The sequence below is a fragment of the Suricata suricatta genome, unplaced genomic scaffold, assembly GCF_006229205.1.
Source record: "Suricata suricatta isolate VVHF042 unplaced genomic scaffold, meerkat_22Aug2017_6uvM2_HiC HiC_scaffold_77, whole genome shotgun sequence".
Classification (NCBI taxonomy): Eukaryota; Metazoa; Chordata; class Mammalia; order Carnivora; family Herpestidae; genus Suricata; species Suricata suricatta.
In genome coordinates this window covers 1-25,000 of record NW_021915000.1, presented here as the reverse complement: position 1 = coordinate 25,000, position 25,000 = coordinate 1, and the positions used below count along the sequence as shown (strand labels likewise).

General features: G+C 40.8%; 1 protein-coding gene across 1 annotated transcript; it reads right to left on the bottom strand.

The window, feature by feature from the left end:
- Positions 1 to 2,100: 2,100 nt before the first annotated feature.
- Positions 2,101 to 18,695, bottom strand: GATM (glycine amidinotransferase). Its single transcript, XM_029931606.1, has 9 exons — positions 18,528 to 18,695; positions 16,799 to 17,017; positions 10,444 to 10,639; positions 9,408 to 9,598; positions 8,312 to 8,449; positions 7,822 to 7,986; positions 6,118 to 6,181; positions 5,170 to 5,286; positions 2,101 to 3,151 (listed from the first exon to the last, which is right to left on the bottom strand). The coding sequence occupies exons 1-9, from the start codon at positions 18,594 to 18,596 to the stop codon at positions 3,039 to 3,041; spliced, it is 1,272 nt and encodes a 423-aa protein (XP_029787466.1). The 5' UTR covers positions 18,597 to 18,695; the 3' UTR covers positions 2,101 to 3,038.
- Between the last annotated feature and the right edge of the window lie 6,305 nt (positions 18,696 to 25,000).

The following is a 25,000-nucleotide window of genomic DNA, read 5'->3' as shown; positions in this document are numbered from 1 at the left end:
TTAAAAAGGCTATTCCCAAAAGGAATAACTTGCTTTGCATTAGGAACCAGACCTACCCTACAGTGGCAATATTCACCTTTTGTATTTGAAATTAAGTTCCTTTTTGATGGCAGTTGGTTTGTCCTAATATGCATAGCTCTTTCCTTTAGACAGTGAATTAGAAGGGGATTGGTATTCCCCAAGAAGAGTAGTAATCCCAAATTGTTGGCATGATTTGGAAACCTGACGTTCTGTGCAGCAGATGGTGGCCCTTTTGCCTGCTACAGGGCACAGAGAAGCCACTGGGTCGCAGGAGTGGTGGATGACGGATAGAAAAGGAAATCTGATAGCAACTGGTGGAGACTAGACTGCTTTAGTTTTCCTCTACCACCCTGACAAGACAGCACACCCACAGGCAGCATCATGGGATCTAAAATAGAGATTTTATTAAAATCTTCAATTGGGTTATCCTTATTGAAATAATTGTATTATTTAATAACAATGCAAAAGGCCAATGAAAAGGACAAGATGAGGAAGAAGGGTGAGTCCAGGATGGCTTGGCCAACGGAGTCAGTTGTGATTGTGTTGTGCCTGTGGTGCCTTTGCACCTTCAGTTAATGTTCACAGACCACTGAGAACAGGACCTAGAGCTCAGGTTACGGTCTAGACTAGAGGGTGTAGGCATGTCCACATAGCCCCTGGGGTTATTAGGGGATATCTGGGAGGGGAAGGCCTGTGCACAGATGAGATCACCCAGAAGGACCCGGGAGAGGAGAAAAGGCCCAAGGACAGGGCCTCTTAAGAGTAGGAAGAAGACATCCAGCGAAGGAGTATGAAAATCAGAAGAGAGGGAGAGAGGTATCACAAAGCTCCAAATAAGGAGAACCATTCAAAGGAATGGTCCAAAAGGCCTGACTAACGTCCACTAGAAGTAGCACTTGAGAGGTCAGGTCAGGGATATTGGTACACTGCAGTGATAAGGTAGAAATCAGATACAGGAGATTGGAGGGGGCCAGTGGCGCAATGGATAACATGTCTGACTACGGATCAGATACAGGAGATTGAGGAGTAAATAAAAGGTAAAAAAGTAGAGATTGTAGATACAATCTTCTTTCTAGAAGCTTAGCTCTAAAGGAAACTGAAGTTATCAGAGGAATTGTTTTTATTTTGAAATTATTTTCAGTATGACTATTTGCTGAGGGGAAAAAAGAACAAGCATACATACACAGAAACTGGAGGCATAAGAATGATGATAATTGATAAAGCAAGTTCCTGAAGGAAAGACTGCAGTTAAAGGATAGTTACATGGGCTGGACCTGGTCAGAAGGTTTACCTTGTTTTCTGCAGCAGTGAGAGAAGTGTCTCTTTGTACAGGGTTGAGAAGCAGAGACAGTGAGGAGATGATGATCTGACATTTGCCTTTAGAAGCTGAACCATAAAGGCGAGGAGAGAAAGGACTTTAACCAGAGAGTGCAAATCGCAGACAAATCTACAGGGGTCTGGAGCAGGAAAGCTGAGGGAACTGACAACTTGACTGCTTTTATTTTCTCTGTGAGAAATGAAACAGTAAGATCAGATAAGAGAACACAGTGAAGGTCTGGAATAGCCCCTGAGGATAACGTGGAGGGGTATGGCATAGGACTGCTGAGTGGTATTTAGGCCTGGGAATACCTAGGTGCATCCATGCAGATGGATTTCTTATTCGGCCCAAGAATAGAACTGATAGGTGTTTCTGTGGTGGATGAAAAAGGACAGCGGAACACAAAGGAGCTAAGGGTGTTGGCAGGGCAAGGCTGAAACCCATGACTCACTTCAGAGTACATCTTGCCCACCCCCACCCCCCAGCCCCTAGATTTCTCATGAGTCAAGACATTTAGCATGTTGAGAACAGAGACTTTTACTTTTCTAGGGCTAGGATTAGTCTCTTATATTCAGAAGACACTCAGATATTTTTGAGTGAATGAAATCTGACTCTGCTAAATATTTCTGAATATAAGTATTAGGTTTAAATGATCTACTAGGAATGAATATGTTATTTCAGAGCATTAGAATTGTGTCCCTAGAGGTACATTTTTATAATTTACTTATGCTTAAAATAATTAAACTGATGCCAAACTCTAATGGAATCCATTCTGTAACATAAAAGTTTATTAGAATAAAAATACATGTACAATCCAACATTAAAATTATTTCACATTGCATGTAGGTTTTACCTCCATTAGTTTTTTTTTAATGCTTTTAAAGTCTGTGCTTTAAATAACTTGCACATCTGTAAACCAAGCTTAGATTAAGAAAGATACAGTGTATCTACTAGATACTGGACAGCAAAATTTAGAACTGGAACTGATAGTTATAACCTATTGCAATAAATATTTCTGTAAAATTTGGACAGAGAAAAGAGATTAAACTACATCACTTGAAATGAGGTAAGTTTTATGAAAATGCTTTTAGTAGCAAGTATCACTAATGTTAAAATAAGAATATTAAAAACACTTATGGAAAATTCACTTAAAATGTTTGCATAGACTAGGTTATTTTTTAAAGATGAAAAATTTTTAATTGCTAAAACTCCTTATTAGGAAAAGAGATAATTATCTGGTTCTGCTTAAGATCTGTGTACATTCTGTCTTTCTCTCATTTAGAAAAAAGAAGTGATAAAAACATTCACAAGTCTAGAAAAAAGGAAAAAAAATAATGAAGATTAGGACCAACTTTTCAAGCTGCCTTTTGGAAAGAAAGTTAAAAACAGAGGTAGATGGTTAAATATTAGTGGCCAAGTTACTCAAACGACAAATTTTTGTCTTGATACACATTCACCGAATGTTTATATTTGAAGCCAAATTGTAAATAAATTTAGGAGTAGAGAGTAAGACCTAGCACAAGTTATTTTCCTTATATCAAAGAAAAGTAATAAAAATAAACCAGGCTTAAGACCCCTGTTAAGGATATGATTGTTTAAAGCACTACAGTTCATGCACTTCTTAAAGTGGGAGAATGAACCTTATCCCTAAGCTTCCTAGATTTATCTGAGGCCGAGTCACAAGTGCCATCAGGCTCGGTCAGTCAAAGTAGGACTGCAGGGTGCCTCGGCGCCGGACATCACAGGTCCAGCAGTGGAAGCCTCCTCCCAGGGAATTGGCATTACGGATGTTAACCTTGATGGTACTGATACCTGCATCAAAAGAGAGACATGTGGTCAGTCACATGGACTCCTATGAAGATTCTCCTGTAGGAAGTAAGCCTAAAGATGGGTAGGAATCCTGTGTCTCTAATCCTTAAGTCTACCCCACCCCCAAACAGTCTTCCAACTGTACTGTCACCAATTATAATTCATCTAATCTATTCCACTGCTAATGTAAAATCTTCGCCAGAAAGTCAGCAATGACTGTGAAGTCTATTTCATTCTATTGACAATTCACAAGTCAACAGGTTGGAAGAGTGGATGTAACTGACAGGATTAATTTTATGAGGCCGCCATAAGAAAATAATGGAACAGAGCTTGTATTTTAGTATGCTGGGTTGTATGGTCATACAGGTACCAAATCCATTCAGACAATTAGTTTAATCTGGCACCGTTTTTACTGATGTGGTTATGATGTGCATGGCCTAGTCAACCGATGGTATTTAGAAAGAAATCTGTTGTGTTCAGTAATACGGTTTTAAAAAGAGAGTCTATTTTCCTCCCTCAAGAAACTCATTATTTTGAGGTGATAGATAGCTATAGAGTCACTAAAAGGTCCACTGGTATAGTCAGGGAGGGAAGGCAGCAGGAGCCATCAGAAAAGACTTTCCTAAGAAAGTGAGACTGGGCAGGGCTTTGGAGAGTAGGAATAGGGTTTGGAAGGTGTAAGGAGTGGGCTTGGGATAAGGAGTGGGCTTTTAAACACTAGTATGTTTCCGGATAGACAGACATATCTGTCTTATTTAGATGACTAGAGCCATTTTCATCCTGAATTGGAGAGGATTCAGTTAGTTGTTGATAAGTTTGGTTTAACAAATTCCCTGTGTCTAAAATTATAAAATAAAATGATAAATTATGTATTTGGTTCTTGATAGTATGTTACCTTGAGAAAAAAATCAGATCTTAATGGACCAAGAAACTGAACCCAAGAAGTTAAGCTGTTGAATGAAAGCCATAAAAAGAGGGGCATCGCATGAGAGGTCAAACCATTTGATTGGGCTCCATCTACAGTTGACAGGCCAATCCTTTTAAACAGACACCACATTAAAGAGGAATGTGTCAAAGTGGCAAATACTTTCTTCTGAGTAGTACACCTGAAATATATACTTTCAACAAGTGTATACTGCCTGGCTTTACCAGACACTTAGGATACATCAAGTGTGTGAAGAGGATAAACACACATAACTTATTACTCTGTCATAGCCACATGAACATCCTTTCTTTCAACATTTTTCTCAATAGTGTTAGAATAACTGTTTTAAATTTTGAATATCAGGATAGGCAAACTCCCACCCAAGTAAAAACTACTTCTTAGTTCAAAGGGGCACCTGGGTGGTATAATCAGTGAAGCATCTGACTCCTGATTTCAGCTCAGGTCATGATCTCATGGTTCATGGGATCAGGCCCCCCATCAGGCTCTGTGCTGGCAGTGCAGAGCCGGCTTAGGATTCTCTCTCTTCCTCTCTCTGCCCCTCTCCCGCCAAATAAATAAATAAATAATAAGAATAAAGTAAAGCGTCAATAATTTCTTTTAAAAAAAGCCAAATGATTTACTGATACCCTTTATTGCATGTCATTACTTTGTTCACTGTGCTTACCATACACATGAATCACTTCTGTATCTGTACCCTTATAACTCCTTCAAAAATATGTAATGACAATTAAATTACTTTTAAAGGATCCTCAATAATTCAATTTCTTACTTGTGGAAGGACTTCATAATCTATATGCTCATCTCAAAGGGGGTAATTCTTCACACATGGACAGCAGGAGGTTAAGATAAGTCACAGAAGATCGATAAGCTTATTGCTAAGGGGGTGTCTGAGAAGACTAGAACGCAGCTCCAATTTTTTGAGATTCTTATTGTTAAAAGTACTGTGCATCTAAGAAATAATAACTTGATACCTCTAAAGGGAACAGAAATTGAATCAGACCTAGCATGTAATTTCTTCAGTTCTTCTGGTTTAACACTTTCATGTATGACAACATGTTTCATTTACTATACATACCCAGCTTTTCAAACATCTTTTGAATCGGGACTTCATTGGCATCCACCATGACACGTTTTTCATCTAGCATTAAGACATTCATGGAAAGCCATTTGGATGACATCCAGAGTGGGTGATCTAAAAAGAGCAACAATTGTTAAATCGTGTCCGCTACCATTTTTGTTTAAAGCAAGGATTCTCAAGTGAAGAATATGAAAGTGAACTCCATTCTTTCAGTAGTTCACTTTCCCTGAGAAGTTTTATTTTAATCTTTTTAAAAACAGTTTATTGTCAAATTGGTTTCCATATAACACCCAGTGCTTCTCCCCACAAATGCCCCTCCATGACTGTCACCCCCTTTCCCCCTTCCCCCTCCCCGTTCAACCCTCAGTTCATTCTCAGTATTCAATAGTCTCTCATGATTTGCCTCCCTCCCTCTCCCTAACTTTCTTTTCTCTCCCCTTCCCCTTCCCTTGGTCCCTTGTTAGGTTTCTCCTGTTAGACCTATGAGTGAAAACATATGGTATCTGTCCTTCTCTGCCTGACTTATTTCGCTTAACATGACACCCTCGAGGTCCATCCACTTTGCTACAAATGGCCAGATTTCATTCTTTCTCATTGCCATGTAACACTCCATTGTAAAAAATCTTGAGACAATTTATCTATAAGTATTATGATTCAACCCATTGCACATTTGGATTTCACACTGTTTTCTTTAAAAAGTCATTCTTGCTTTAAGTCATGTTTTATACTGATTTTTCCCATCATCTTGCTTTCATTTTCTATGGAAGGAGAAGTTGAAAACATGAATCCCAGCCTTGTTCTGGTTCCTATAGGCCCAAGTGCTAGTTTGCTCCTTCCTGGGGAAACATTTTCACTAAAGTGCTAACATTTGGGCTGCTGTCTATGGATGACAGGCCCTCAGTCACTGAAGTCCTCATGTTAGTGAGTATATGACAGTAAACATACCATCTGGGATGACAGGTATTGGAGGAGTAACTATGGTCCATCCTGCTTTCTTGAAAAGATCAATCTGTAAGACCAAAAAACAAACCCCAAAGAGGCTTAAACTACATATGCTATTCTTATCATTCTTAATCTCTGATAGCATTTATGATTAATAATTCTTTTTGAGATGCTGTCTTTTCAAGTGCAAAAATAAAGAAATTAAATTTTCACACATTTGAAATGATTTTGCCTGAAGCCCAACTAAAAATGTGCATAAAATCCCCGTATTGCCAGGTTAAAGGTAAAAATAGAAAAAGTAACAGAAAAGGTAAAGCTTTTAAAAATATTCTCATGCTTTATTCAGGTGTCAGAGATCTTAAAATATGGAAGATACTTCCCTTGATAAAATCTCATTATAGAAAATGAAAATATTTCCTAACTCTTTAGTTATAAGAAAACAAAAATGTGACTAGGGTAAACCCATACTGCATCCATTTTGTAGTCCATCACATGTCTATGACCATGGCATGAAGACAGATGTTAAGAATGTACTCCTTGGGGTGCCTGGGTGGCTCGGTCAGTTAAGCGTCCAACTTCAGCTCAGGTCATGATCTCGCGGTTCATGGGTTCGAGCCCCGCATCGGGCTCTGTGCTGGCGGCTAGCTCAGAGCCTGGAGCCTGTTTCAGATTCTGTATCTCCCTCTCTCTCTGACCCTCCCTGGCTCACGCTGTCTCTCTCTGTCTCTCAAAAAAAAAAAAAAAAAAAGAATGTACTCCTTAAGAACCATAATTATCCTTAATGACATATTATAACCTAGCTATCCCTATGGTCATATACTCAGTATATCAACAAATTACATTAAAATGAAAGAGGTAACTAATCTTGGTCATTGATGTAAACATACGTGATATAAATGAACAGTGAGGGGCACCTGGGTGGCTCAGTTGGTTGAACGTCTGACTCTTGGTTTTGGCTCATGGTTCATAAGTTTAAGCCCTGCATCAGGCTTAACGCAGCTGGTACAGAGCCTGCCTGGGATTCTCTCTCTCCCTCTTTCTCTCTGTCCCTCCCTTGCTCTCTCACTCTCTCTCACTGTCTATCGAAATAAATAAACTTAAAAAAGAGAGAAATGAACAGTGACATAGTAAGATAGTGGTGGACTGCAGCCTACCTACCATATAACACTCACCACCCAACTAGAAGTAGGAGGGAGCAAGCAGAAGTAAGAGGCTCCAGGTGACAGGGACAGACTAGCTGCAGGGTAGCAGCTCTACTCGTCCCTGTAGGGTGGGGCTGGCCAGAGGTGTCCTGACCCATTGGAGAGGGAGGAAGACACCCTCTGCCCCGTGGCATTGCCCAGACAAGCAGGGATCATTCTGTTTGCAAGTTAGCTGCTGTGGACTCTTGGATGCAAGTTAGGGGATAATACACTGTCCAGTAAAAACACACAGACACACAAACTTGAGGCTTTGACAGCAGCAAGCGGTAAAGTCAAAGTCTGATGACACTATGCTAATTATCATGGCTACAACATACATTCGTGAGTGTTGGATATCTTGTAGTGAATCCACCATAAGCAATCCACTATTTGATCATCATCATGTTGAGCATTGCTGAATTTGTTATTTAGAACCATTAGAAGCCATGGAAATACTTAAAATAGAAGTGGTCATTACTTCGGTTGCTAAATTATTGCTTTTCCAGAGTCTTAAGAACGTCCTTACCTGATGACACGGTCGGTCAGGGTTGGAAAGCACAAGACCAGGGCCGATGATATTGAAGGTGGCATCAATATGCATTGGATTGGGATCTTTAAAGGAGATGATATGTACTCTGTAATCTGGAGCAAGATGCCTACGCATCCATTCAATGCCCAGATAGTTTGTAACCTGAAAATGAAAGGAAGACATAAGCCTATAGTTAGTTTATATTTAGATAACTAAAAATATTTAGGATGGGGGCACCTGGATGGCTCAGTCAGTTAAGCATCTGACTCTGGATTTCGGCTCAGGTCACGATCTCACAGTTCATGAGATTGAGCCCCACTCTCATGCTCTCTCTTTCAAAATAAATAAACTTTAAAAAATAAAAAAATAAAAATATTTAGGATGAAATATTTTCACAAAATAAATATAATAATTTATAAGTAGATAATATAATAAAATAATAAAGAGAATAATAAAGTGTGAAATTTAAGAGGCAGCTTTTATTGACCTGGCTTCTCTGTGCAAAAATATCTCTTCCAGCTCTAATGAAGTCAGCAGCATCAAAGCATGGCTCGAACTCAGTCGTCACAAATTTTCCCTGAGCAGCCAATTTGTGTCTGTCTTCTACAGAATGGATGGGGTAATTCTATTTGGAACAAGAATGAATACACACAATAAATTTGTTCATAAGAAAATTATTTATGGGGCATTCATTACTAAGAATGTTAATTCAACATCATCATTTCCCAAAATACTACTAACCTGTTTTAGACTAAAACATGCATGGGGAAGATGGAGGCCCCTGATAACTAAACCAAAATAAACTGGCAATAAAAAACAAAAGCTAGGCATGACAGCACTTTCCTGATACTTAGAAGCAAGTGGTACAAAGGTAGTAATGGTTCTGGAAATATTCCATGACCCATACATTGATTTATGTAAACAGGATTGAAAGTCAACAGGATAAAGTCATTCTGTTCTTTTAGAAAAGGAATTTGGTCCTGAGCCTAACTGAAACCATAAAATGAGATGCCATGCATCCCTACCAAATTTGATTTGGTGTGGTGGCATGAATTCACTACTTATTTCTGTCTTTAAACATAATTTTTTATTTTTTTATTCTTCCTATAAATAATCAAATAATAAATGACCTAATAAGGGACATATACTTCCTTTTACTATGAATTTGGTCTATAGACCAAACTGTTTTTCTAGAAGAAGAGAATGGAGTTCAGTATACAGGCTTTTGTTTCCACCAATGAATAGCTGTGTGCCTGTGGGCAAGTTATCCTCCCTGTAAGGGAGTGATTGATGCTACTCCCTCAGAGGGTTTTGTGAAGAATAAATAGGAACGAGGATGTGTACAGGCACTTCGCTCAGGGTCTGGCACACTGTAAGAGCCAGATAAGTGTTAGCTATGATTACAATCACTATTATCGTCCTAATATCATTTACTCTTATTTTCATCATAAAATAATAATATTTTAAGTGTAGGTGATACTCTCAGTTTCTGAAATGAATACTAAACACAAGGTATCAGAGACTCTCATTTTCTGTGTGTTGAAAAAAATTACTAATAAGCTCACCTATAGTTAGGGTCTTACCGTGTCATAAAGCTTATCAGCCATTGTTGGTTTAGGAGCCGTTGTCCACTTGGCACCACGGTGGAAGTAGTCTTTGATAATTGACCGGTATGCCCGGTATTCAAAGAAGCGGGAGCGCCATGCCATGGGAGCCTCGATAATCTCATTTCCCACAACTATCAGGATGTCTCGAGGCATCGCACCGTATAAACCTATCAGACCAAAAGTTCCACAATAACCCCAGTCATGCAAGGCAGAAAAGTCTATGTAATAGAATCCCAGTTTTTGGTTAAATAAGTTACAGAAAACGTATATGGATGTGTACATTTCTATGCAAGCAGAAAAATATATGGAGTGATATATACTATGTTGCTAGCACATTCTGTGTGGGGATGGCAAAGCTAGAGTGAAGGAAGGAAGAAAGAAAAGACAAGACAGAAAGAAAGAAAAAGAAAAAGAAAGAAGGAAGGAAGGAAAGAAAGAGAGGGAAGAAGGGAGGAGGAAGAAAGAAAAAAAAGGAAAGAAAAGAAATGAAGTAATAAGGTCCTTGTTCAGAGATCTAGAACCACCAAGTTTTCACCCTTTTTTCAGCTCTTTTCTTACTACACAGAAACAGAGTTCTTCAGGGAATATCAGCACAAGATAAAACTCAGGCCAAGGACCATTTCTAGATCTGTAAATTAGAACACTAACCTCAGGCACAAGAACAATATTGTAGCAATGTCAGTTAAAACTAAAATGGGAATGTTTCGCCCCCCCCATAACTTCTGTACTTGAGGAAAATTAAATGGAATCCACTATTCTTATGAAAGGAAATGACCATAAGGTTTAGAGAAACTGCTTCTTTCAAGAAGACTCTGATTTACAACGGAGTTTAGAATATGGACATCTCAATCATATCAAAAAGAACCAATCTATTCCTAAATAATCTCTGAAGTTTCTAAGGATTATTAAAAGAAAGGAATCTCTGAGAAATTATCTGAGCTTTCTCCTTACATATTAAGAAAGAAATTATACATTAAGACACTAGCAGTTTTAGGTGTCCAATATCACTTACCCGTAGACTCAAAATCAGGAGTTTTATACTTCAATGACCAGTCAATGGGGTCAGGTCTCCTCACTGTCACTCCTTCCATTTTTAAAATATTGCACATCTCTTCAATTTCAGCAACAGCCTTTTTCAAATGATCTTTGGGAAAATAATGGCCTCCGTGCTGCTGGTAAAATGACCAGTACTTTTCATATGTGTTGGCCTAGAAGCAGGAGAAATTAAGTGTAATACTTACAGGAGAAAAATACAACTCATGATAGGGGCATAGGCAGTGAACAATGATTTGTATAACTTAATGGCAATGAGACTAAGACCATGTCTTGTCTAGTGTTGATCCCCAGTACTGAGCACACTGTCTCTCTGGGAAGACACTCAATATTTGTTGAATGAATAATTCTAAATTTCCAGGGCACCTGGGTGGCTCAGTCAGTTAAGCAGCCAATTCTTGATTTCAGCTCAGGTCATGATCTCACCATTCATGAATTCTAGCACCACGACGGGCTCTGCGCTGACAGCATGGAGCCTGCTTGGTATTCTCTCTCTTCCTCTCTCTCTCTCTACCCCTACCCTGCTTGTGCTCTCTCTATCTCTCACTCAAAGATAGGTAAATAAACATTTAAAAAAAAAAGGAATTCTAAATTTCCTTGATGTTTTGAGACCTTTTGGTCTCTTTGCCTGAGATCTCATGGCCTACTGTTCACAGCATGTCTGCCCTCAGATGGACTTGGAATCTTCTTGGACCAATTTTTATAAGCTTCAGAAACAAAACAGGCCCAGGTGCTCTGTTAGACAGTCTCAGTGAAATCAAGAGAACAAACAAAAGAGCATAAGAGAACAAAAGTACATCTGTACTTAGATAAAAACATGTGCTATGTATGCATCCAAAAATTCTGTCTAAAAAACAGCACTTTAAGATACTTTACGGGAAAATAGGACATTGCCCCCTTAAAAGTAGGGACATGCTCTCACACATTCTTTGTTTCTCTTAAAAACCCATTATTGATTTTCTCATTCAACAGAATTAGCACTTGGCAAAATGATGCAGCCGTGTGAATTCGCCTTTGGTACTTCCTATCCTTCCATGCAGACATGTCCCCCCACACCACACCTCTCCCCTCCCCAGTCTATCCAGTTTCTCATACTGCTTCAAGCCCTTTTGTCATAGAAGAAAGTGATCTGATAAAAAATTCACACACTTTTGGCAGCTGAAGAAAAAGCTTAACATTTAGAAAGTGTCCAATGGTCATATGCATTTTAAAAGACAACTGAATGAAAAACAATTAAATGCTTTAAAAAGGCTTAATTTATAAAAAATGACTGTTGAATTAGGGTAGGCATAACAACTAAAATACTGGTTTCTAAAAATATAAAAATTTAGAACGATTCTTCAATCAGATTGTTTTGCATGTGCCAAAGTTCTCAATTTAAAGAAATACACTGGGAAATGTAGATGATGTATATGGATATAATTTATCAAGATAGATGAAGTAGAAGTCCAATTGGAAGATCCATATGCTAAGAAAAATCTTGGCTCTTCATCAAGATTGGCAAAGTGATATACATCAGTATATTTTAGTTTAAAAAATACGTCCTCAGATCACTGATTAACAAACTACCAGTCCTGATCATGTCACATAAGGTTTCCATCAACAGATCAGACAGTTTCTGATAATGGTAAAGAAGGGAACTGGGTAATGAGATAGAGTATGTAGATGTCTAGCTCATTAGTGTCAAAGATGATGTCTTTTCCAGATTTTCTGCCTCTACTTCCATTTCAAACTCAGTCTGATAAATATCAAACATATGGAGGCAGACCATCCTCTTGTTAGTTCGGTACGTAAGTTCACATCAGTAAGGCTGGAGTCGAGCCTGCTGGAGAAGGAATAAGAATCTCAAGAACATGTCTTTAACAAACATGGAGCATGCCAGTGAGACTCTAAGACAAGGGTTGGCAACTGAAGTTCATGGCCAGATTTTTTTTAAGTAAATACAAGTTTTATGGGAATACAGACACATTCATTTACATACTGTCTGTGGTTGCTTCTGCACTACAATGGCAGAGTTGAGAGTTAAGTGATTGTGACAGAAACCTACGGTCTGCAAAGCCTAAGGTATTTACTATCTGGCCTTATACAGAGAAAGTTTGCTAATCCCTGTCTAAATGGTTAGTTACTTACTTTACTTTTGAAGATCTAGAGGAAAACAACAGGCTCAATTTCTGGCCTGTGAAAAATATTGTCAGTATCCAATTATCAGTATTAATTTGCCCACTTTTTAAGATCAATCTACTCTTTTTAAAAACAAAAGCATTCCACTGTTTTCTTCTCCTAGGAAGTCTTGCAGCAGCCACCAGAAGGAGAGGATAATGATGACTCTTTATATTCCTCTCAGACACATCGTGGTACTTCTCATCCATTCACCACTTTCTCCTTCTCATGCCAGGCACATCTCTTACAGTCCACGAAAGGACAAGAAGCCTTTGAAAATGTAACACTGGGTCACAGCAGATGCACAGCCATGTTGTCCTGCCAGACACATTCCAAAGTATTCTGTGTAACTGGGCAGAACGAAGCTTGCCTTGGTAAATATAAACCAAACTTTCCTGGGGAAAAACAGCTATTTGAACAAGTGTGAGTTTCCTTGTGTAACAAATACTCTGGCTAAGGTTAGACAAAGTCCAAATGACCAAGGCACATTACATTTTCTAAGAGATATTTGGAGATTATTTACACTTCCTTTATAACCTTGATAAATGAGTTAGCAAACATTTACCAAATGTCTGCAAGATAACACTATATTAAATGCTTAGCATGGGATGTTTGTAATAATCCTTTGCAGAGTTGTGGCTGCACTTCTAGAAACTTTATAGTCTTTCAGAGCCTAAAACCCTCAGGGGAGTTTGCCAAATGAATTTCAAATACTGTCTTTGGAAAGCTAAGAAATATCAATAGAAATTGCTTATGTATCCAGCTGCAAACCTACGGTACATTAACCTTGACTGGCTTTATATTTTATAAAAGGTCCTTTCTCAAGAGGACCTTTATTTTATTTTATTCTTTTTTTTAATGTTTTTTATTTATTTTTGAGAGACAGAGAGAGACAGTGCGAGCAGGGGAGGGTCAGAGAGAGAGAGAGGGAGACACAGAATCTGAAGCAGGCTCCAGGCTCCGAGCTAGCTGTCAGCACAGAGCCCAACGTGGGGCTTGAACCCATGAACCGTGAGATCATGACCTGAGCCGAAGCCGGATGCTTAACCGACTGAGCCACCCAGGCGTCCCTCAAGAGCTTTATTTTAAAAAGACAAAAGCAAGACAAAAACTATATATTTGATGAAAAGTATTAATTATATTTTACAGAATAAAATGCTTTATAGCTTTTAAAACTGTGCTGACAACTACATTCCTCACTCCCATAAAATTTCTCTAGCCCTTATGTCTTCCAACATATCTTATGCTCTAACTGCCTATAAACAGTTTAATACATAATTTTATCTTTCATTGTTCCCAAACTGACTAATACATCCAAATCACCTTTCTCTCTTACTTAAGACCTTGCCTTTTAGGGGCCACGCATGTCTTTAATATTCTTTCCCTCAATGCCTCATTCAGTCTGTGGCATTAAGCAGAAAAAAACCAGATATATGAATAAAGTCAATACTGCTAATGCTAGTAGTGTCGGCAACCATACACGCTCAATGTACTTTTGTAATGTAAAACCAGGTCCATACAACAGTAACTAAGTGTGGTTTTGTCCCTTGAAATACTTAGCATGTAACCTTTAACCTTCATATTTAATCTTGTTAGGTAGATAGCAAACCTCTTAATATCTTCACTACTTTATTGAGGCCAAGAAATTTGTGGTATCTTGTGCAAGGTCAAAGAACTGATTAGTCAAGACTAGTATCAAGCTTTTTAATCAAATACATAATTCAGCCCTGGTCTCCGGACTTCAGCCTGATATACTTCCCACAAATGACAGAGAACTCAAACTCATGTCTGAGAATCATATCTGTTTCCATAAGATCACATAGTACAAAAGTCAACAGTTTTATAGACAAGTAAAACGGTAAGTTATTGCTTGAATTTGAAATTTAATTCCACCCAGCTAAAATGGCTAAGGGATAGGACTTCTTTTCAAGAAAAGACTTAAAAAGATCATGCCTTTCTAAAACATGTGGGTGATACATAATCTATTCTGTTCATCAAATTTCAAATATCAGAACAAAAGGTAGTTTCATAACAATTAGAAGAAGTTATTACCTTTTCTAGTACCCTGTCTTCAAGGTCTAATTGAAGAATCATTTTCTTCAAAAAGACTTCCTAACTATTCAGCATTTGGTTGTTGCTCTCCTGACATTCAATTCAACTGCTAGTTGGTTGGCATACGATACTTAGCTTTAATCTTTGTTTCTATATGAATATCTTACCTGTCTCAATAGAAAGCAAGTTCTTATGCACTGATCCCTCTGGAGCCCTGGTACAAAGCAGGCAACATTTCTGAGAATGATGATAATGATGTAACAGAACTTATTTCCTTAATCCATGTTATAAGTAAAGACGTAAATATTCAAGAAGAATTTAAGTACGTTGAAGATATATTTGTAACCCATTATTAACAGAAGCTCAGGCTGTGTCTGTAGTGTATATGGCACTCCCTTATGAAGGATGCAACCTGAACACCAACCCACAGAGGCCAAGCCTTAGGAATATTACAGACAAAGAACACTAGGAGTTTTTAAAAGAGAGATATTACTTGTTGCCAGGGAAACCTGGCAGGCTTTGTGGAAGGTACCATCAGAACTACACGGTAGTAAGAGGGGCAGGTTTAAACTGCAGACAACAGGGGCGCCTGGCTGTCTCAGTCGGTTAAGCATCCAACTTTGGCTCAGGTCATGATCGATCTCATGGTTCGTGGTTGAGCCCCACACTGGGCTCTGTGCTGACACACAGTTAGGAGCCTGCTTCAGATTCTGTGTCTCCTGCTCTCTCTGCCCCTTCCCCACTCACACTCTGTCTCTCTTTCTCTCTCTAAAAATAAAAAAATAAAAAAGTTAAAAAAAAAAACTACAGACAAGAGAGGAACAGGGTACATAAGTGGAAGAGTCCTGAGTAAGAGCAAAGATATGAGGATTGTTTTGGGAACAGTCTAGCTTGGCTGCTTCTATGGTTATCTTACAAAGTCCTCTGGAAACCAGGGTGAAATGTTAGAGTGGAGAGGAACCCAAGTAGGAACGGGCATCTGCTAACCTGCCATACTAAACATCTCAAAGAGGAGCCAATGACTTAAATGGGGAGTCCTGGAAAGGCAGATTAGGACCAGATTGTGAACGAGAACTTTATCTGAGGCAGTGTGGGAGGAGGGAACATGTTGAAGACTGGGAAATAGAGGAATGATAGGAGCAGGATGAGCAATGTAACTGAATTTTGGTTTAAAAAAATCATTCTAAGGGGTGCCTGGGCAGCTCAGTCGGATGAGTATCTGACTCTTGATTTTGGCTGAGGTCATGATCCCAGGGTCATGGGATCAAGCCCCATATCAGGCTCTGCACTGAGCATGGAGCCAGTTTAAGATACTCTTTCTCTGCCCCACTCTACTGCTCTCTCTCTCTTTCTCTCTCTCAAATTATAATATAATGTTTTAAAAATCACTCTGATAGAAGCTGGAAGGTGGTTTGGAGAGAAAAGCGAATGAGGGAGACCAATGAGGGGTTTAACTGCAATAGGCAGTAGATGAGATCCTGACGAAAGGGAGCAGGAGAGGGATGGAGGCAAGGTTGCTTTTGACAAAAGACTGGTTAGATCTTAGAGAAAGGATGTGGAGGACCTGACTGAAGGAGAAATCAGAGATGATTCTTTGCTATTTCAGCATGAGTGAATAGGAATGTCAAAAATAAAAAGGAAGGAATGAAGACTCCAGTTTAGCAGAGTGGCTGGCAGCTGAACTCAAGAGGTGCCAGGTTTGAGGTCCCACGGCAATACCCAGCAAGGAGTTTAATATGTTGATCTGGAGAGAGATCTGGACCAGAGTGGAGGTAAGAGCCAAAGCTGTGAGAAGAGCAAGAAGAAGAGGGCCAGAGTGAAATTCTGTTCAACCCCAACATTACAGGCAGGAAGATGTGAGGCATAGTGAGAGGACTACATCCCCAGATAAGGCCTGTCAGAATCTGAAGGAAGGGGTTGTTTGTTTAAATAGGGTCAAACACTTGCAGAGATTTCAAGTAAGGTCATTAAAATCACGGCTGGATTTCAGAGGGCTGGAGTAGGCTGCTGTGAAAGCAGTTATAGAGGAGGATGGGAGCAGAAGCCAGCCTGCACAAGGTGGAGTGAACATCCCTTTACACACGTGAACACCCTTGCTTTACCTTCACCTCCACGGTGAATGGTGGAACACAGGCGTTTTCAGCTCTGCCCACAATCACTTCCTCTAATGGGTCCCATTCATTGTAAGAGGAGACAGGGCAGTCCTTGGGCAGAGGATCAGTGGCCTTATCGTCAGCTGCACAGGAATTCCGGGAGGAAGCAGTAGCTGCCTGGGTGCTCTGGAAAGTTCGCTGCACCCATCCTGTTAAGGTTCTTCCAAGCTTCCAAAAACAAAGAAAAAATTATCACGTAGTCCCATACAGTACTTGGTGAGGAGGGTGAGGAAGTAGAGGTGGAATGAAACCCAGCATAACATAGACATTTAAAACCCTTTAGGAGAATGTACACCAAGATGTTGGCTAGTATTTGGTGGCTAGTGGGGTTATAGTTTTACCTTCTTGTTTACACATTATCTTTTTTATCTATCATGTTAATTGACATAACTCTTTAAAGCTCCTCAGAAGATTCTGTTCCCATGACCATCCCCATTTATATCTTGGAATGGTTCTCTGGAAACAACTTTTAATTAAGCTTTAAGCAACGCTTCTGCAGTTGATGGGCCTGTTCGTAGAAAACCACAGAAAGCTTCTCCATATCTCCCTGCTAAGTCCAGCGAGAGTAAGAAGCCTCCTTACCTCTTCAGTATTAAAAGTCATCACCATTAGTCTTCCCCCCATTACAATATAGAAGCATACAGGAAGAACATTATTTTTCAGAATAATCAGCTTCAAACTAAAAATTTTGCATCGCTCACACACTTCACACCTTTGAAACTTCAATTCTGAGAGTGACCAAGTGCCATCTGCTCCATTTTACAGATAGTCCAGAGTATCCTGGCCAAGATACAGATTAACCCAAGCACAAATTTAAACTACCAGAAAGGAGCACTAACTAAGGATTTCAAAAAAAAAGACTTGAAAATACAGGGCCTATAAAATCTAGAACAGGGAGAGTCCCTTACCCAGTGGGCAAACTTTAACAGCCCTCCGCCCCCCACCAACCCCCCGATAAATGCCTTAGGAAAGAGGCAGGAGAGGAGCCAGGGTGGGGACTAAAGCAAGAGGGAGAGTGACAGCTGTTCTGGAAGCAGTTGCGGGGAGGGAGCCAAATTGACCGGCTATTCCAGTCCTAGGATCCTTGGAGGGTCTGCCGGCGCAAGCTTACATACGGGGCAAGAAGAGGGCGGGGATCCGGCAGAAAATCTGCCTACTGACTGAAGTTGCTCCTTTTTCGACTCAGGACTCCATGTTACTCTTGGAGTGGGCCAGTTTGCCCCCTCTCCTTCCCAGATTCTCACTTTGCCTCCTCTCCTGCCCAGCCACATCACACGCATTTCCCTGAAGGCTTCCCATCTCTATGCCCACCTCCGGCACTGAATCCCATAACTAGATCCTTGTATTAAGAAATGTCACTTGTCGCGCTCACCCCTTTACCCGGGTCCGGTAGCTCCTTGGAGCGAACCCGGTCCGGGTGGGAGGGCGGCGCCCCCTGCATGGACGGCCACCGCGGTCGGAGGCGCTCAGAGAGCAACTGTACCCACGGGGTGTGGCCCCCTAACATGTCCCGCTTCCCCGGGGACACCGCCCAGCTCCCGGCAGCCAGCAAAGGCTTTCGAAACGGAGCTTCCAAGGGGCACCCGAGGACCACTGTCAAGCAGTGCGGGCTGGGGAAAGCGAGGGCAGGCGAGGGGGAGCGCACGCGGCCGCCGGCCGAGGTGGGCGGCGCACGCACCCGAGAGCCGATGTAGTGCACCGCCTCGGCGCCGCGGCTCCCGCCGCGCAGACACCGCACCCGCAGCATCGCCCCGCGCCTGCCTGGTCCACGAGCGAATGTTCCCGGTGCTCGGCCGCGTCGGTCAGAGCCTCCCGAGAGCGCGCCAGCAGGAGGTGTCGCGGCAGCCGGCCCCTCGCCTTTAGTAGTGTCGCCCCGCCCCTCCGCCTCCCGCGCGCCCCATTGGCTGCTGGGAACAGGTGGCTGGGTCGCGGGACGGAGGGAGGCGCTGGCCCGCGAGGGGGCCCGCCCCGAATTAGGAACTGTTAGAGGACTGCGGGTGGCACCCGGTCAAGCCGCGGGTGTTTGCCTTTTTTTTTTTTTTTTTTTTTTAGCTTGTCAATCGGTTGACTGGCTTCTGCTACCAACCCCAACCCATGTCCGCCGAAGGAGGCCCACCAGTGCTTCGGGGAAGGGGAGGAGCACGCGACTTCTGACGAAGTAAACTTAATAGTACATTAAATGTACCTTGTTGGGTTACATATGTGAAGCGTAAGTACAGTCACAGGGTTAAATTCGTCTGTATGCACGGACTCAGTCCCCTTGTTTTGCTCAGTCCCCTCATTTTGCAGTGAACGAGGGGGCTTCGGGGGCAACACCGGAATTGAGACTGGACAGGAGTAAGTCTGGGACTCCTATTATCTCCACTCCCCGGGGTGCTGCCCTTTCCACCCAGGAGCCTGTTCGGTGTTTGGGGGAATGCTGGACGTTTCAGATAGTCGTTGGCCCTGTGCCCCTGGCTTGAGAAACTCAATCATGAAAATAGAGACAAAAGCGGGCCAGAAATAAGGGAGGCAGTCCTCCCTTTCAGTCTTGTCTTCCCTTCCATTTCATGTATTTAAATTTTTGTTTCAATTTGATTAGGATGCATTTGTTAGAAAAGCAGTTGCCTGACAGTGCAAACTAAAGAACTCAGTTTAACATTAAAGTACCTAGCAGGAAAGGGGTCAGAGAGATTTGACTATTTTGTTTTGCACCTACAGAATATCTAATTATTTATTTTGAATAAGCTGGTTTTTTTTACTTTCTGGTGTCTCAAACTTGTTTTCCAGAGCTCACTGATAGAAGACACCAGACCAGTGGGATGGCATGGTAGAAAGAGCCCTGGAGAGGGAATTGGGAGAACAGAGCTCATGGTCTTGACTCTGCAATAGACTACTAGGTGTCTTCTTGCATTGCAATCTTCTTATTCTCAAAGGGAGAACACTCGAATTTATTGTCCCTAGCACACAGGTCATTGCGAGGCCAAAAGGAGAGAGGTCAGCATGGTGTGGCCCTAGGAGCTATATGAATATGAGGTAATATTTTACCAGCTCTAACAATAAGAAGGCCTCCAAATGTGATAATAGGGTGAAAGGAGTCAGTAAATCTAGGTCCATATCTCAGCTCTGCTACTAACTTGCTTTGTGACCTAGAACCAAATTCCTTCTCCTTTCTAATGAAGGCATCACGCTTCTAGTGAAGGTTTTGGCAAATCTCTAATATTTCTCAAATTTTATAAGGTACCTCTCTCAGGAATTAGATGCAAAAGGTCTAATTTTCCAATGTACTTACAGTGGTCAGAGATGTACTCCTCAATAAAGGATTTAATTTTTTTATTTTTTATGAATATTTTTTTTTGTCAAATTGGCTTACACACATACCCAGTGCTCATCCTAACAAGTGTGTTCCGCAATGCCCATCACCCATTTTCTTTCTCCCCGCCACCAACCCTTAGTTTGTTCTCTGAATTTAAGAGTCTCTTGTGGTTTGCTTCCCTCCCTCTCTGTTTGTGACCTTTCTTCCCCCCTTTCCTTCCCCCATGGTGTTATATTCACTTTCTCAAGATCCACATATGAGTGAAAACTATGATATCTCTCCTTCTCTGACTGATTTATTTCACTTAGCATAATATCTTCCAGTTCCATCTGCCTTGCTGCAAATGACATGATTTAATTCTTTCTCATTGCCAAGTAGTATTCCATTGAATATATAAACCACATCTTCTTGATCTATTCATCAGTTTATGGATATTTAGGCTCTTTCCATGCTTTGGCTCTTATTGAAAGCACTGCTATCAACATTGGGGTACACATACCCCTATGCATCAACACTCTCATATCTCTTGGATATATTCCTAGTAATGCTGGGTCATAGGATAGTTCTATTGTGAATTTTTTGAGGAACCTGCACACTGTTTTCCAGAGTGGCTATACCAGTTTACATTCCCACCAACAGTGCAAGTTCCCATTTCCCACATCCTCGCCAGGATCTTTTGTTTCCTAATTTATTCATTCTACCCACACTGACCCATGTGAGGTGGTATCTCAGTGTGGCTTTATTTGTATTTCCCTGATGATGAGTGACATTGAGCATCTTTTCATGTGTCTATTGGCCATCTGGATGTCTTCCTTGGAAAATTGTCTATTCATGTCTTCTGCCCATTTCTTCACTGGCTTATTTGTTTTTTGGGTGTTGAGTTTGGTAAGTTCTTTATAGATTTTGGATACTAGTCTTTTATCTGATATGTCGTTTGCAACTACTTCTCCCATTCTGTCAGTTGCCTTTTAGTTTTGTTTCCTTTGCTGTGCAGAAGCTTTTTTATCTTGATGAGATCCCAATAGTTCATTTTTACTTTTAATTCCCTTGCTTTTGGAGATGTGTTGAGTAAGAAATTTCTGTGGCAGAGGTCAAAGAGGTTGTTGCCTGCTTTCCCCTCCAGTGTTTTGATGGCTTTCTGTCTCACATTTAGGCCTTTCACCCATTTTGAGTTTATTTTTGTGTATGGTGTAAGAAAGTGGTCTAGTTTCATTCTTCTGCATGTTGCTGTCCAGTTCTCCCAGCACCATTGCTAAAGAGACTGTCTTTTTTTTTTTTTTTGGATGCTCTTTCCTGCTTTGTCTAAGATTAGTTGGCCATATATTTGTGGGTCCAATTCTGGGCTCTCTATCCTATTCCATTGGTTTATGTGTCTGTTTTTGTGCCAGTACCATACTGTCTTGACAATTACAGCTTTGTAGTATTGACATTACTGTATACCATTTCTATTTGAGATCTGAGGGCACCCTCATATCATTCATCAAAGACACTTTTAATTTTGCAGATGTAAGAATTGAAAGTGCCTGGAAATAATGAAGCCAGGGTGACATTAAATTTTACATAAAGGAAGATTCATGGGGCTCCTGGGTGGCTTAGTGTGTTAAGCATCTGACTCTTGATTTTGGCTCAGGTCGATGGAATCAAGCCCTGAGTTGGCCTCTCTGCTGACAGTATGGATTCTGCCTGGAATTCTCTCCCTCTCTCTCTGTCAAAATAAATACACTTAAAAAAAAAAGACTCATAGCCACAGAACATATCCTAATCTCCCTGGAATCCAGGGGAACGTTTATGGATAAAGCCACTCAAACCAGTCCTGTTGCTATAAAAGCAAGCCAAAGCATTTGACTCATTCTCTTTTTCTTTCATTTCATTGCTTTTGAAAAAATTCTGTAACAGTTTTTAGATTGATGTGATCAATGGGAAGCACAAGACTTCCATACTGGTTTGTTTGTCTTACATTGTGTGTCCAACTCTGCACAAAGTATCGATGGTGATACCTGGAAACTCCTTTGTGTTTAGATACTGGTTTTTTTTTTTTTCCTGAAGAAATGAAATAGACCATGAACTCTTGTCTGCTTTTACCTCATTGGAAATAGATTAGGGTAATACCAATAACTTGGAACCAATAATTTTAGGATCTTGGTGGTCTCATAATTACTGATTATGCATATTCATGTCTAATAGTAGTATACTCTGATAGGTTAATCTAGGGGCATGATTTAGGGCCATGTAGGGGTAAAAGGACAAGGAATGGGAAACTCACCAGAAGCATAGCAAATTATTCTGCTTTCCGATTTCTCCCTCATTACTGTTGCTTTGTGGACCATGCCCAACTCAACCTGGTTCCAGCCAACAATGTACAGAGTTTGGGAAATGTGTCCTGAGATTAAAAAACCCAAAAAGCTAGTAAAGTCTTTGGGTCAACACAATGAACAACGAAAGAGCCTATTGTAGGAATTCACTATTTCACTGTCATGGTTGACATCAGAATATGTGCATAGGAAGCAATCATAATGTGTTCCTAGAACTTAAGAGATATGAGTACACTGAAACTAGTAATACAGGCATGCACATACATGTGCACACACGTGGTGGATGAAATTAGCTGTCCTCAGAAGTCACCCTTTCTAAGAGATATTTGCACTTATAGTTTAGGGAACAGGATATCTCAAATTAAATCAGAAAAAGATGGGATTACTCAAGTTCAAACAAGATGACTACAGTATATTCTCATGACTAGAATGTAATAAAAGAAAGATGCAATTTTTTTAAAGCATTATTTGGGGGACACCTGGCTTGCTCAGTTGGTAGAGTGTGTGACTGTTGATCTTGAGGCTAGGAGCCCCACATTGGGGGTAGAGATTACTTTTAAAAAATTTTTTAATTAAAAAAAGGTATTAATTGGACTGCATCAATAAAATGTCTCTGGATACACAAAACAGTGATAACAGAAGTTATGCCCAAGGCAAGGGCCTGGGTGACTGTGGGACAGGGACAAGAGGGAGGTTTTCCCCTGAATACTCCATTGTACTTTTAATTTGAAGGAATTATCTGTTAAGCAAATAAATACTTAAAAAACTGCGTTTACAGAGGTGTGATTGTCAAAATGGAGTTTTTAAAAAGAAAGCCAGAGTGCAGTTTGTCACAGTCTGTTCATCCAGTTCTATCTAAAGATGATATCAGAATTTTCTGCTCCCTGAAAAGGTGATATCTATTGAGGATAAGAATAATTTCATGGGTTTTGATGAAATATCCTTCTAGAATATTCACCTCCTCCAGCTTCTGAGTTCATAAGCAACTTTATCCTTCCTGGAAACCTTGCCATGGGGAAAGGGTTCATACTTCAGGCTGAGCACAAGTGACAGACAGCACTGGGAAGGTGGGGCCTGTAAAGTTTCACCTCAGAATTCTAGCTTATCACAGTCTGGTGTGGTTCAGTCCTTGCTCTCATAGTACATCCCTCTTTGTAACGTTCTCCCTTGTCTGTCTGCCTGGTCAACTCTGGGCGAACTGGTGAAATCCAGTTTCCGCACCTAAAATTCTGTGGGACAACACTGTGTTCTCCTAGCTCACAGCACATCCCCTGCTGCTCTGGAATTGCCTGCTTATCTGTCTTTCGCTGGGCTGTTTGTTCCAAAAGGGCGAGAAACCTGTTTTATCCGCTACTGTATCCGCAGCACAGTGCCCTCACAACACGGGTCCTTCAATCAATCTTTCACTGAAGGAGACACCGCTCAGAATGCCTGAACTAGAATAACAGGACCTCCCTCTTTGCTTACAGTCTTTGATTTCAGCATCCTTTATGTCTCTGGGAATCCTCTCCAGCAACCTTAGCTATCCCACTATTGAGATAACTTCCAGTAGTTTTAGCGCCACTTTCTTTCCTGGGTGCCTGACCTACCTTTTCAAGTACCTGCAGGTCAGAATGGTAGCCTAGGAGCTCTAATACCAATTTTCTCCTCATTCAGCCTGGGATTTCTCATCTGAAATTAAAGGCAATGGTCGCTATATAATCTTAGCTTTTAAAATGCTGTTTCTACACTGGTCTACCACAAACTTGGTCTGCCTGCAGTGGAACTACTCACATCAACCCTTCCTCCTTGCTCCTACAAAGTGCTCTACCTTTTTCTAATTGTTTAGGCTTGAAACTCTCTAGATATCTTTGCCTCCTCCCCCTAATATAGTCCCCTACACCCAATGAGTGGCAAAATCTCATGAAGGCAGCTTCTGCCCAGTTCTCTTACAGAGCCTTTTAGACTTGTTATTGGCAACATCTGGGTCATTACTGGCCAGCATGTCTCAGAGATGGACTCTTTCACCAGATGACAATTTCAAAAACACTAACTCCAACTAAGTTAAATTCAGTTCTTTCCAAGCATTTAAAATAATCTCAGCATGGGGTGCCTGGGTGGCTCAGTCAGTTAAGCATCCAGCTTTGGCTCAGATCATGATCTCACAATTAGTGGGTTCGAGACCCACATCAGGCTCTGTGCTGACAGCTAGCTCAGAGCCTGGAGCCTGCTTCAGATTCTGTGTCTCCCTCTCTCTCTGACCCTCCCTTGCTCGCACTGTCTCTCTCTGTCACTCACAAATAAATAAAAAACATTAAAAAAATTTTTTTAAATAAAGTGAAATAATCTCAGCTTTAGTCAGCACTCAAACCCACCTGGCTTTAGAGTATTGAAGAAGGAACATCTAGAGTCGGCTCCAAGGAATCTTCTTACTTCTTTCACATCAATCTTCAGACACCTTTCTGGAATCTAAAAGCAGGGAATACTATTCTCTTTTAGGTCCCAACTAAACTTAAACTAAAAGGCAAAGGTCATGGCCATCTGTTCATGTCTTGATACCATGAG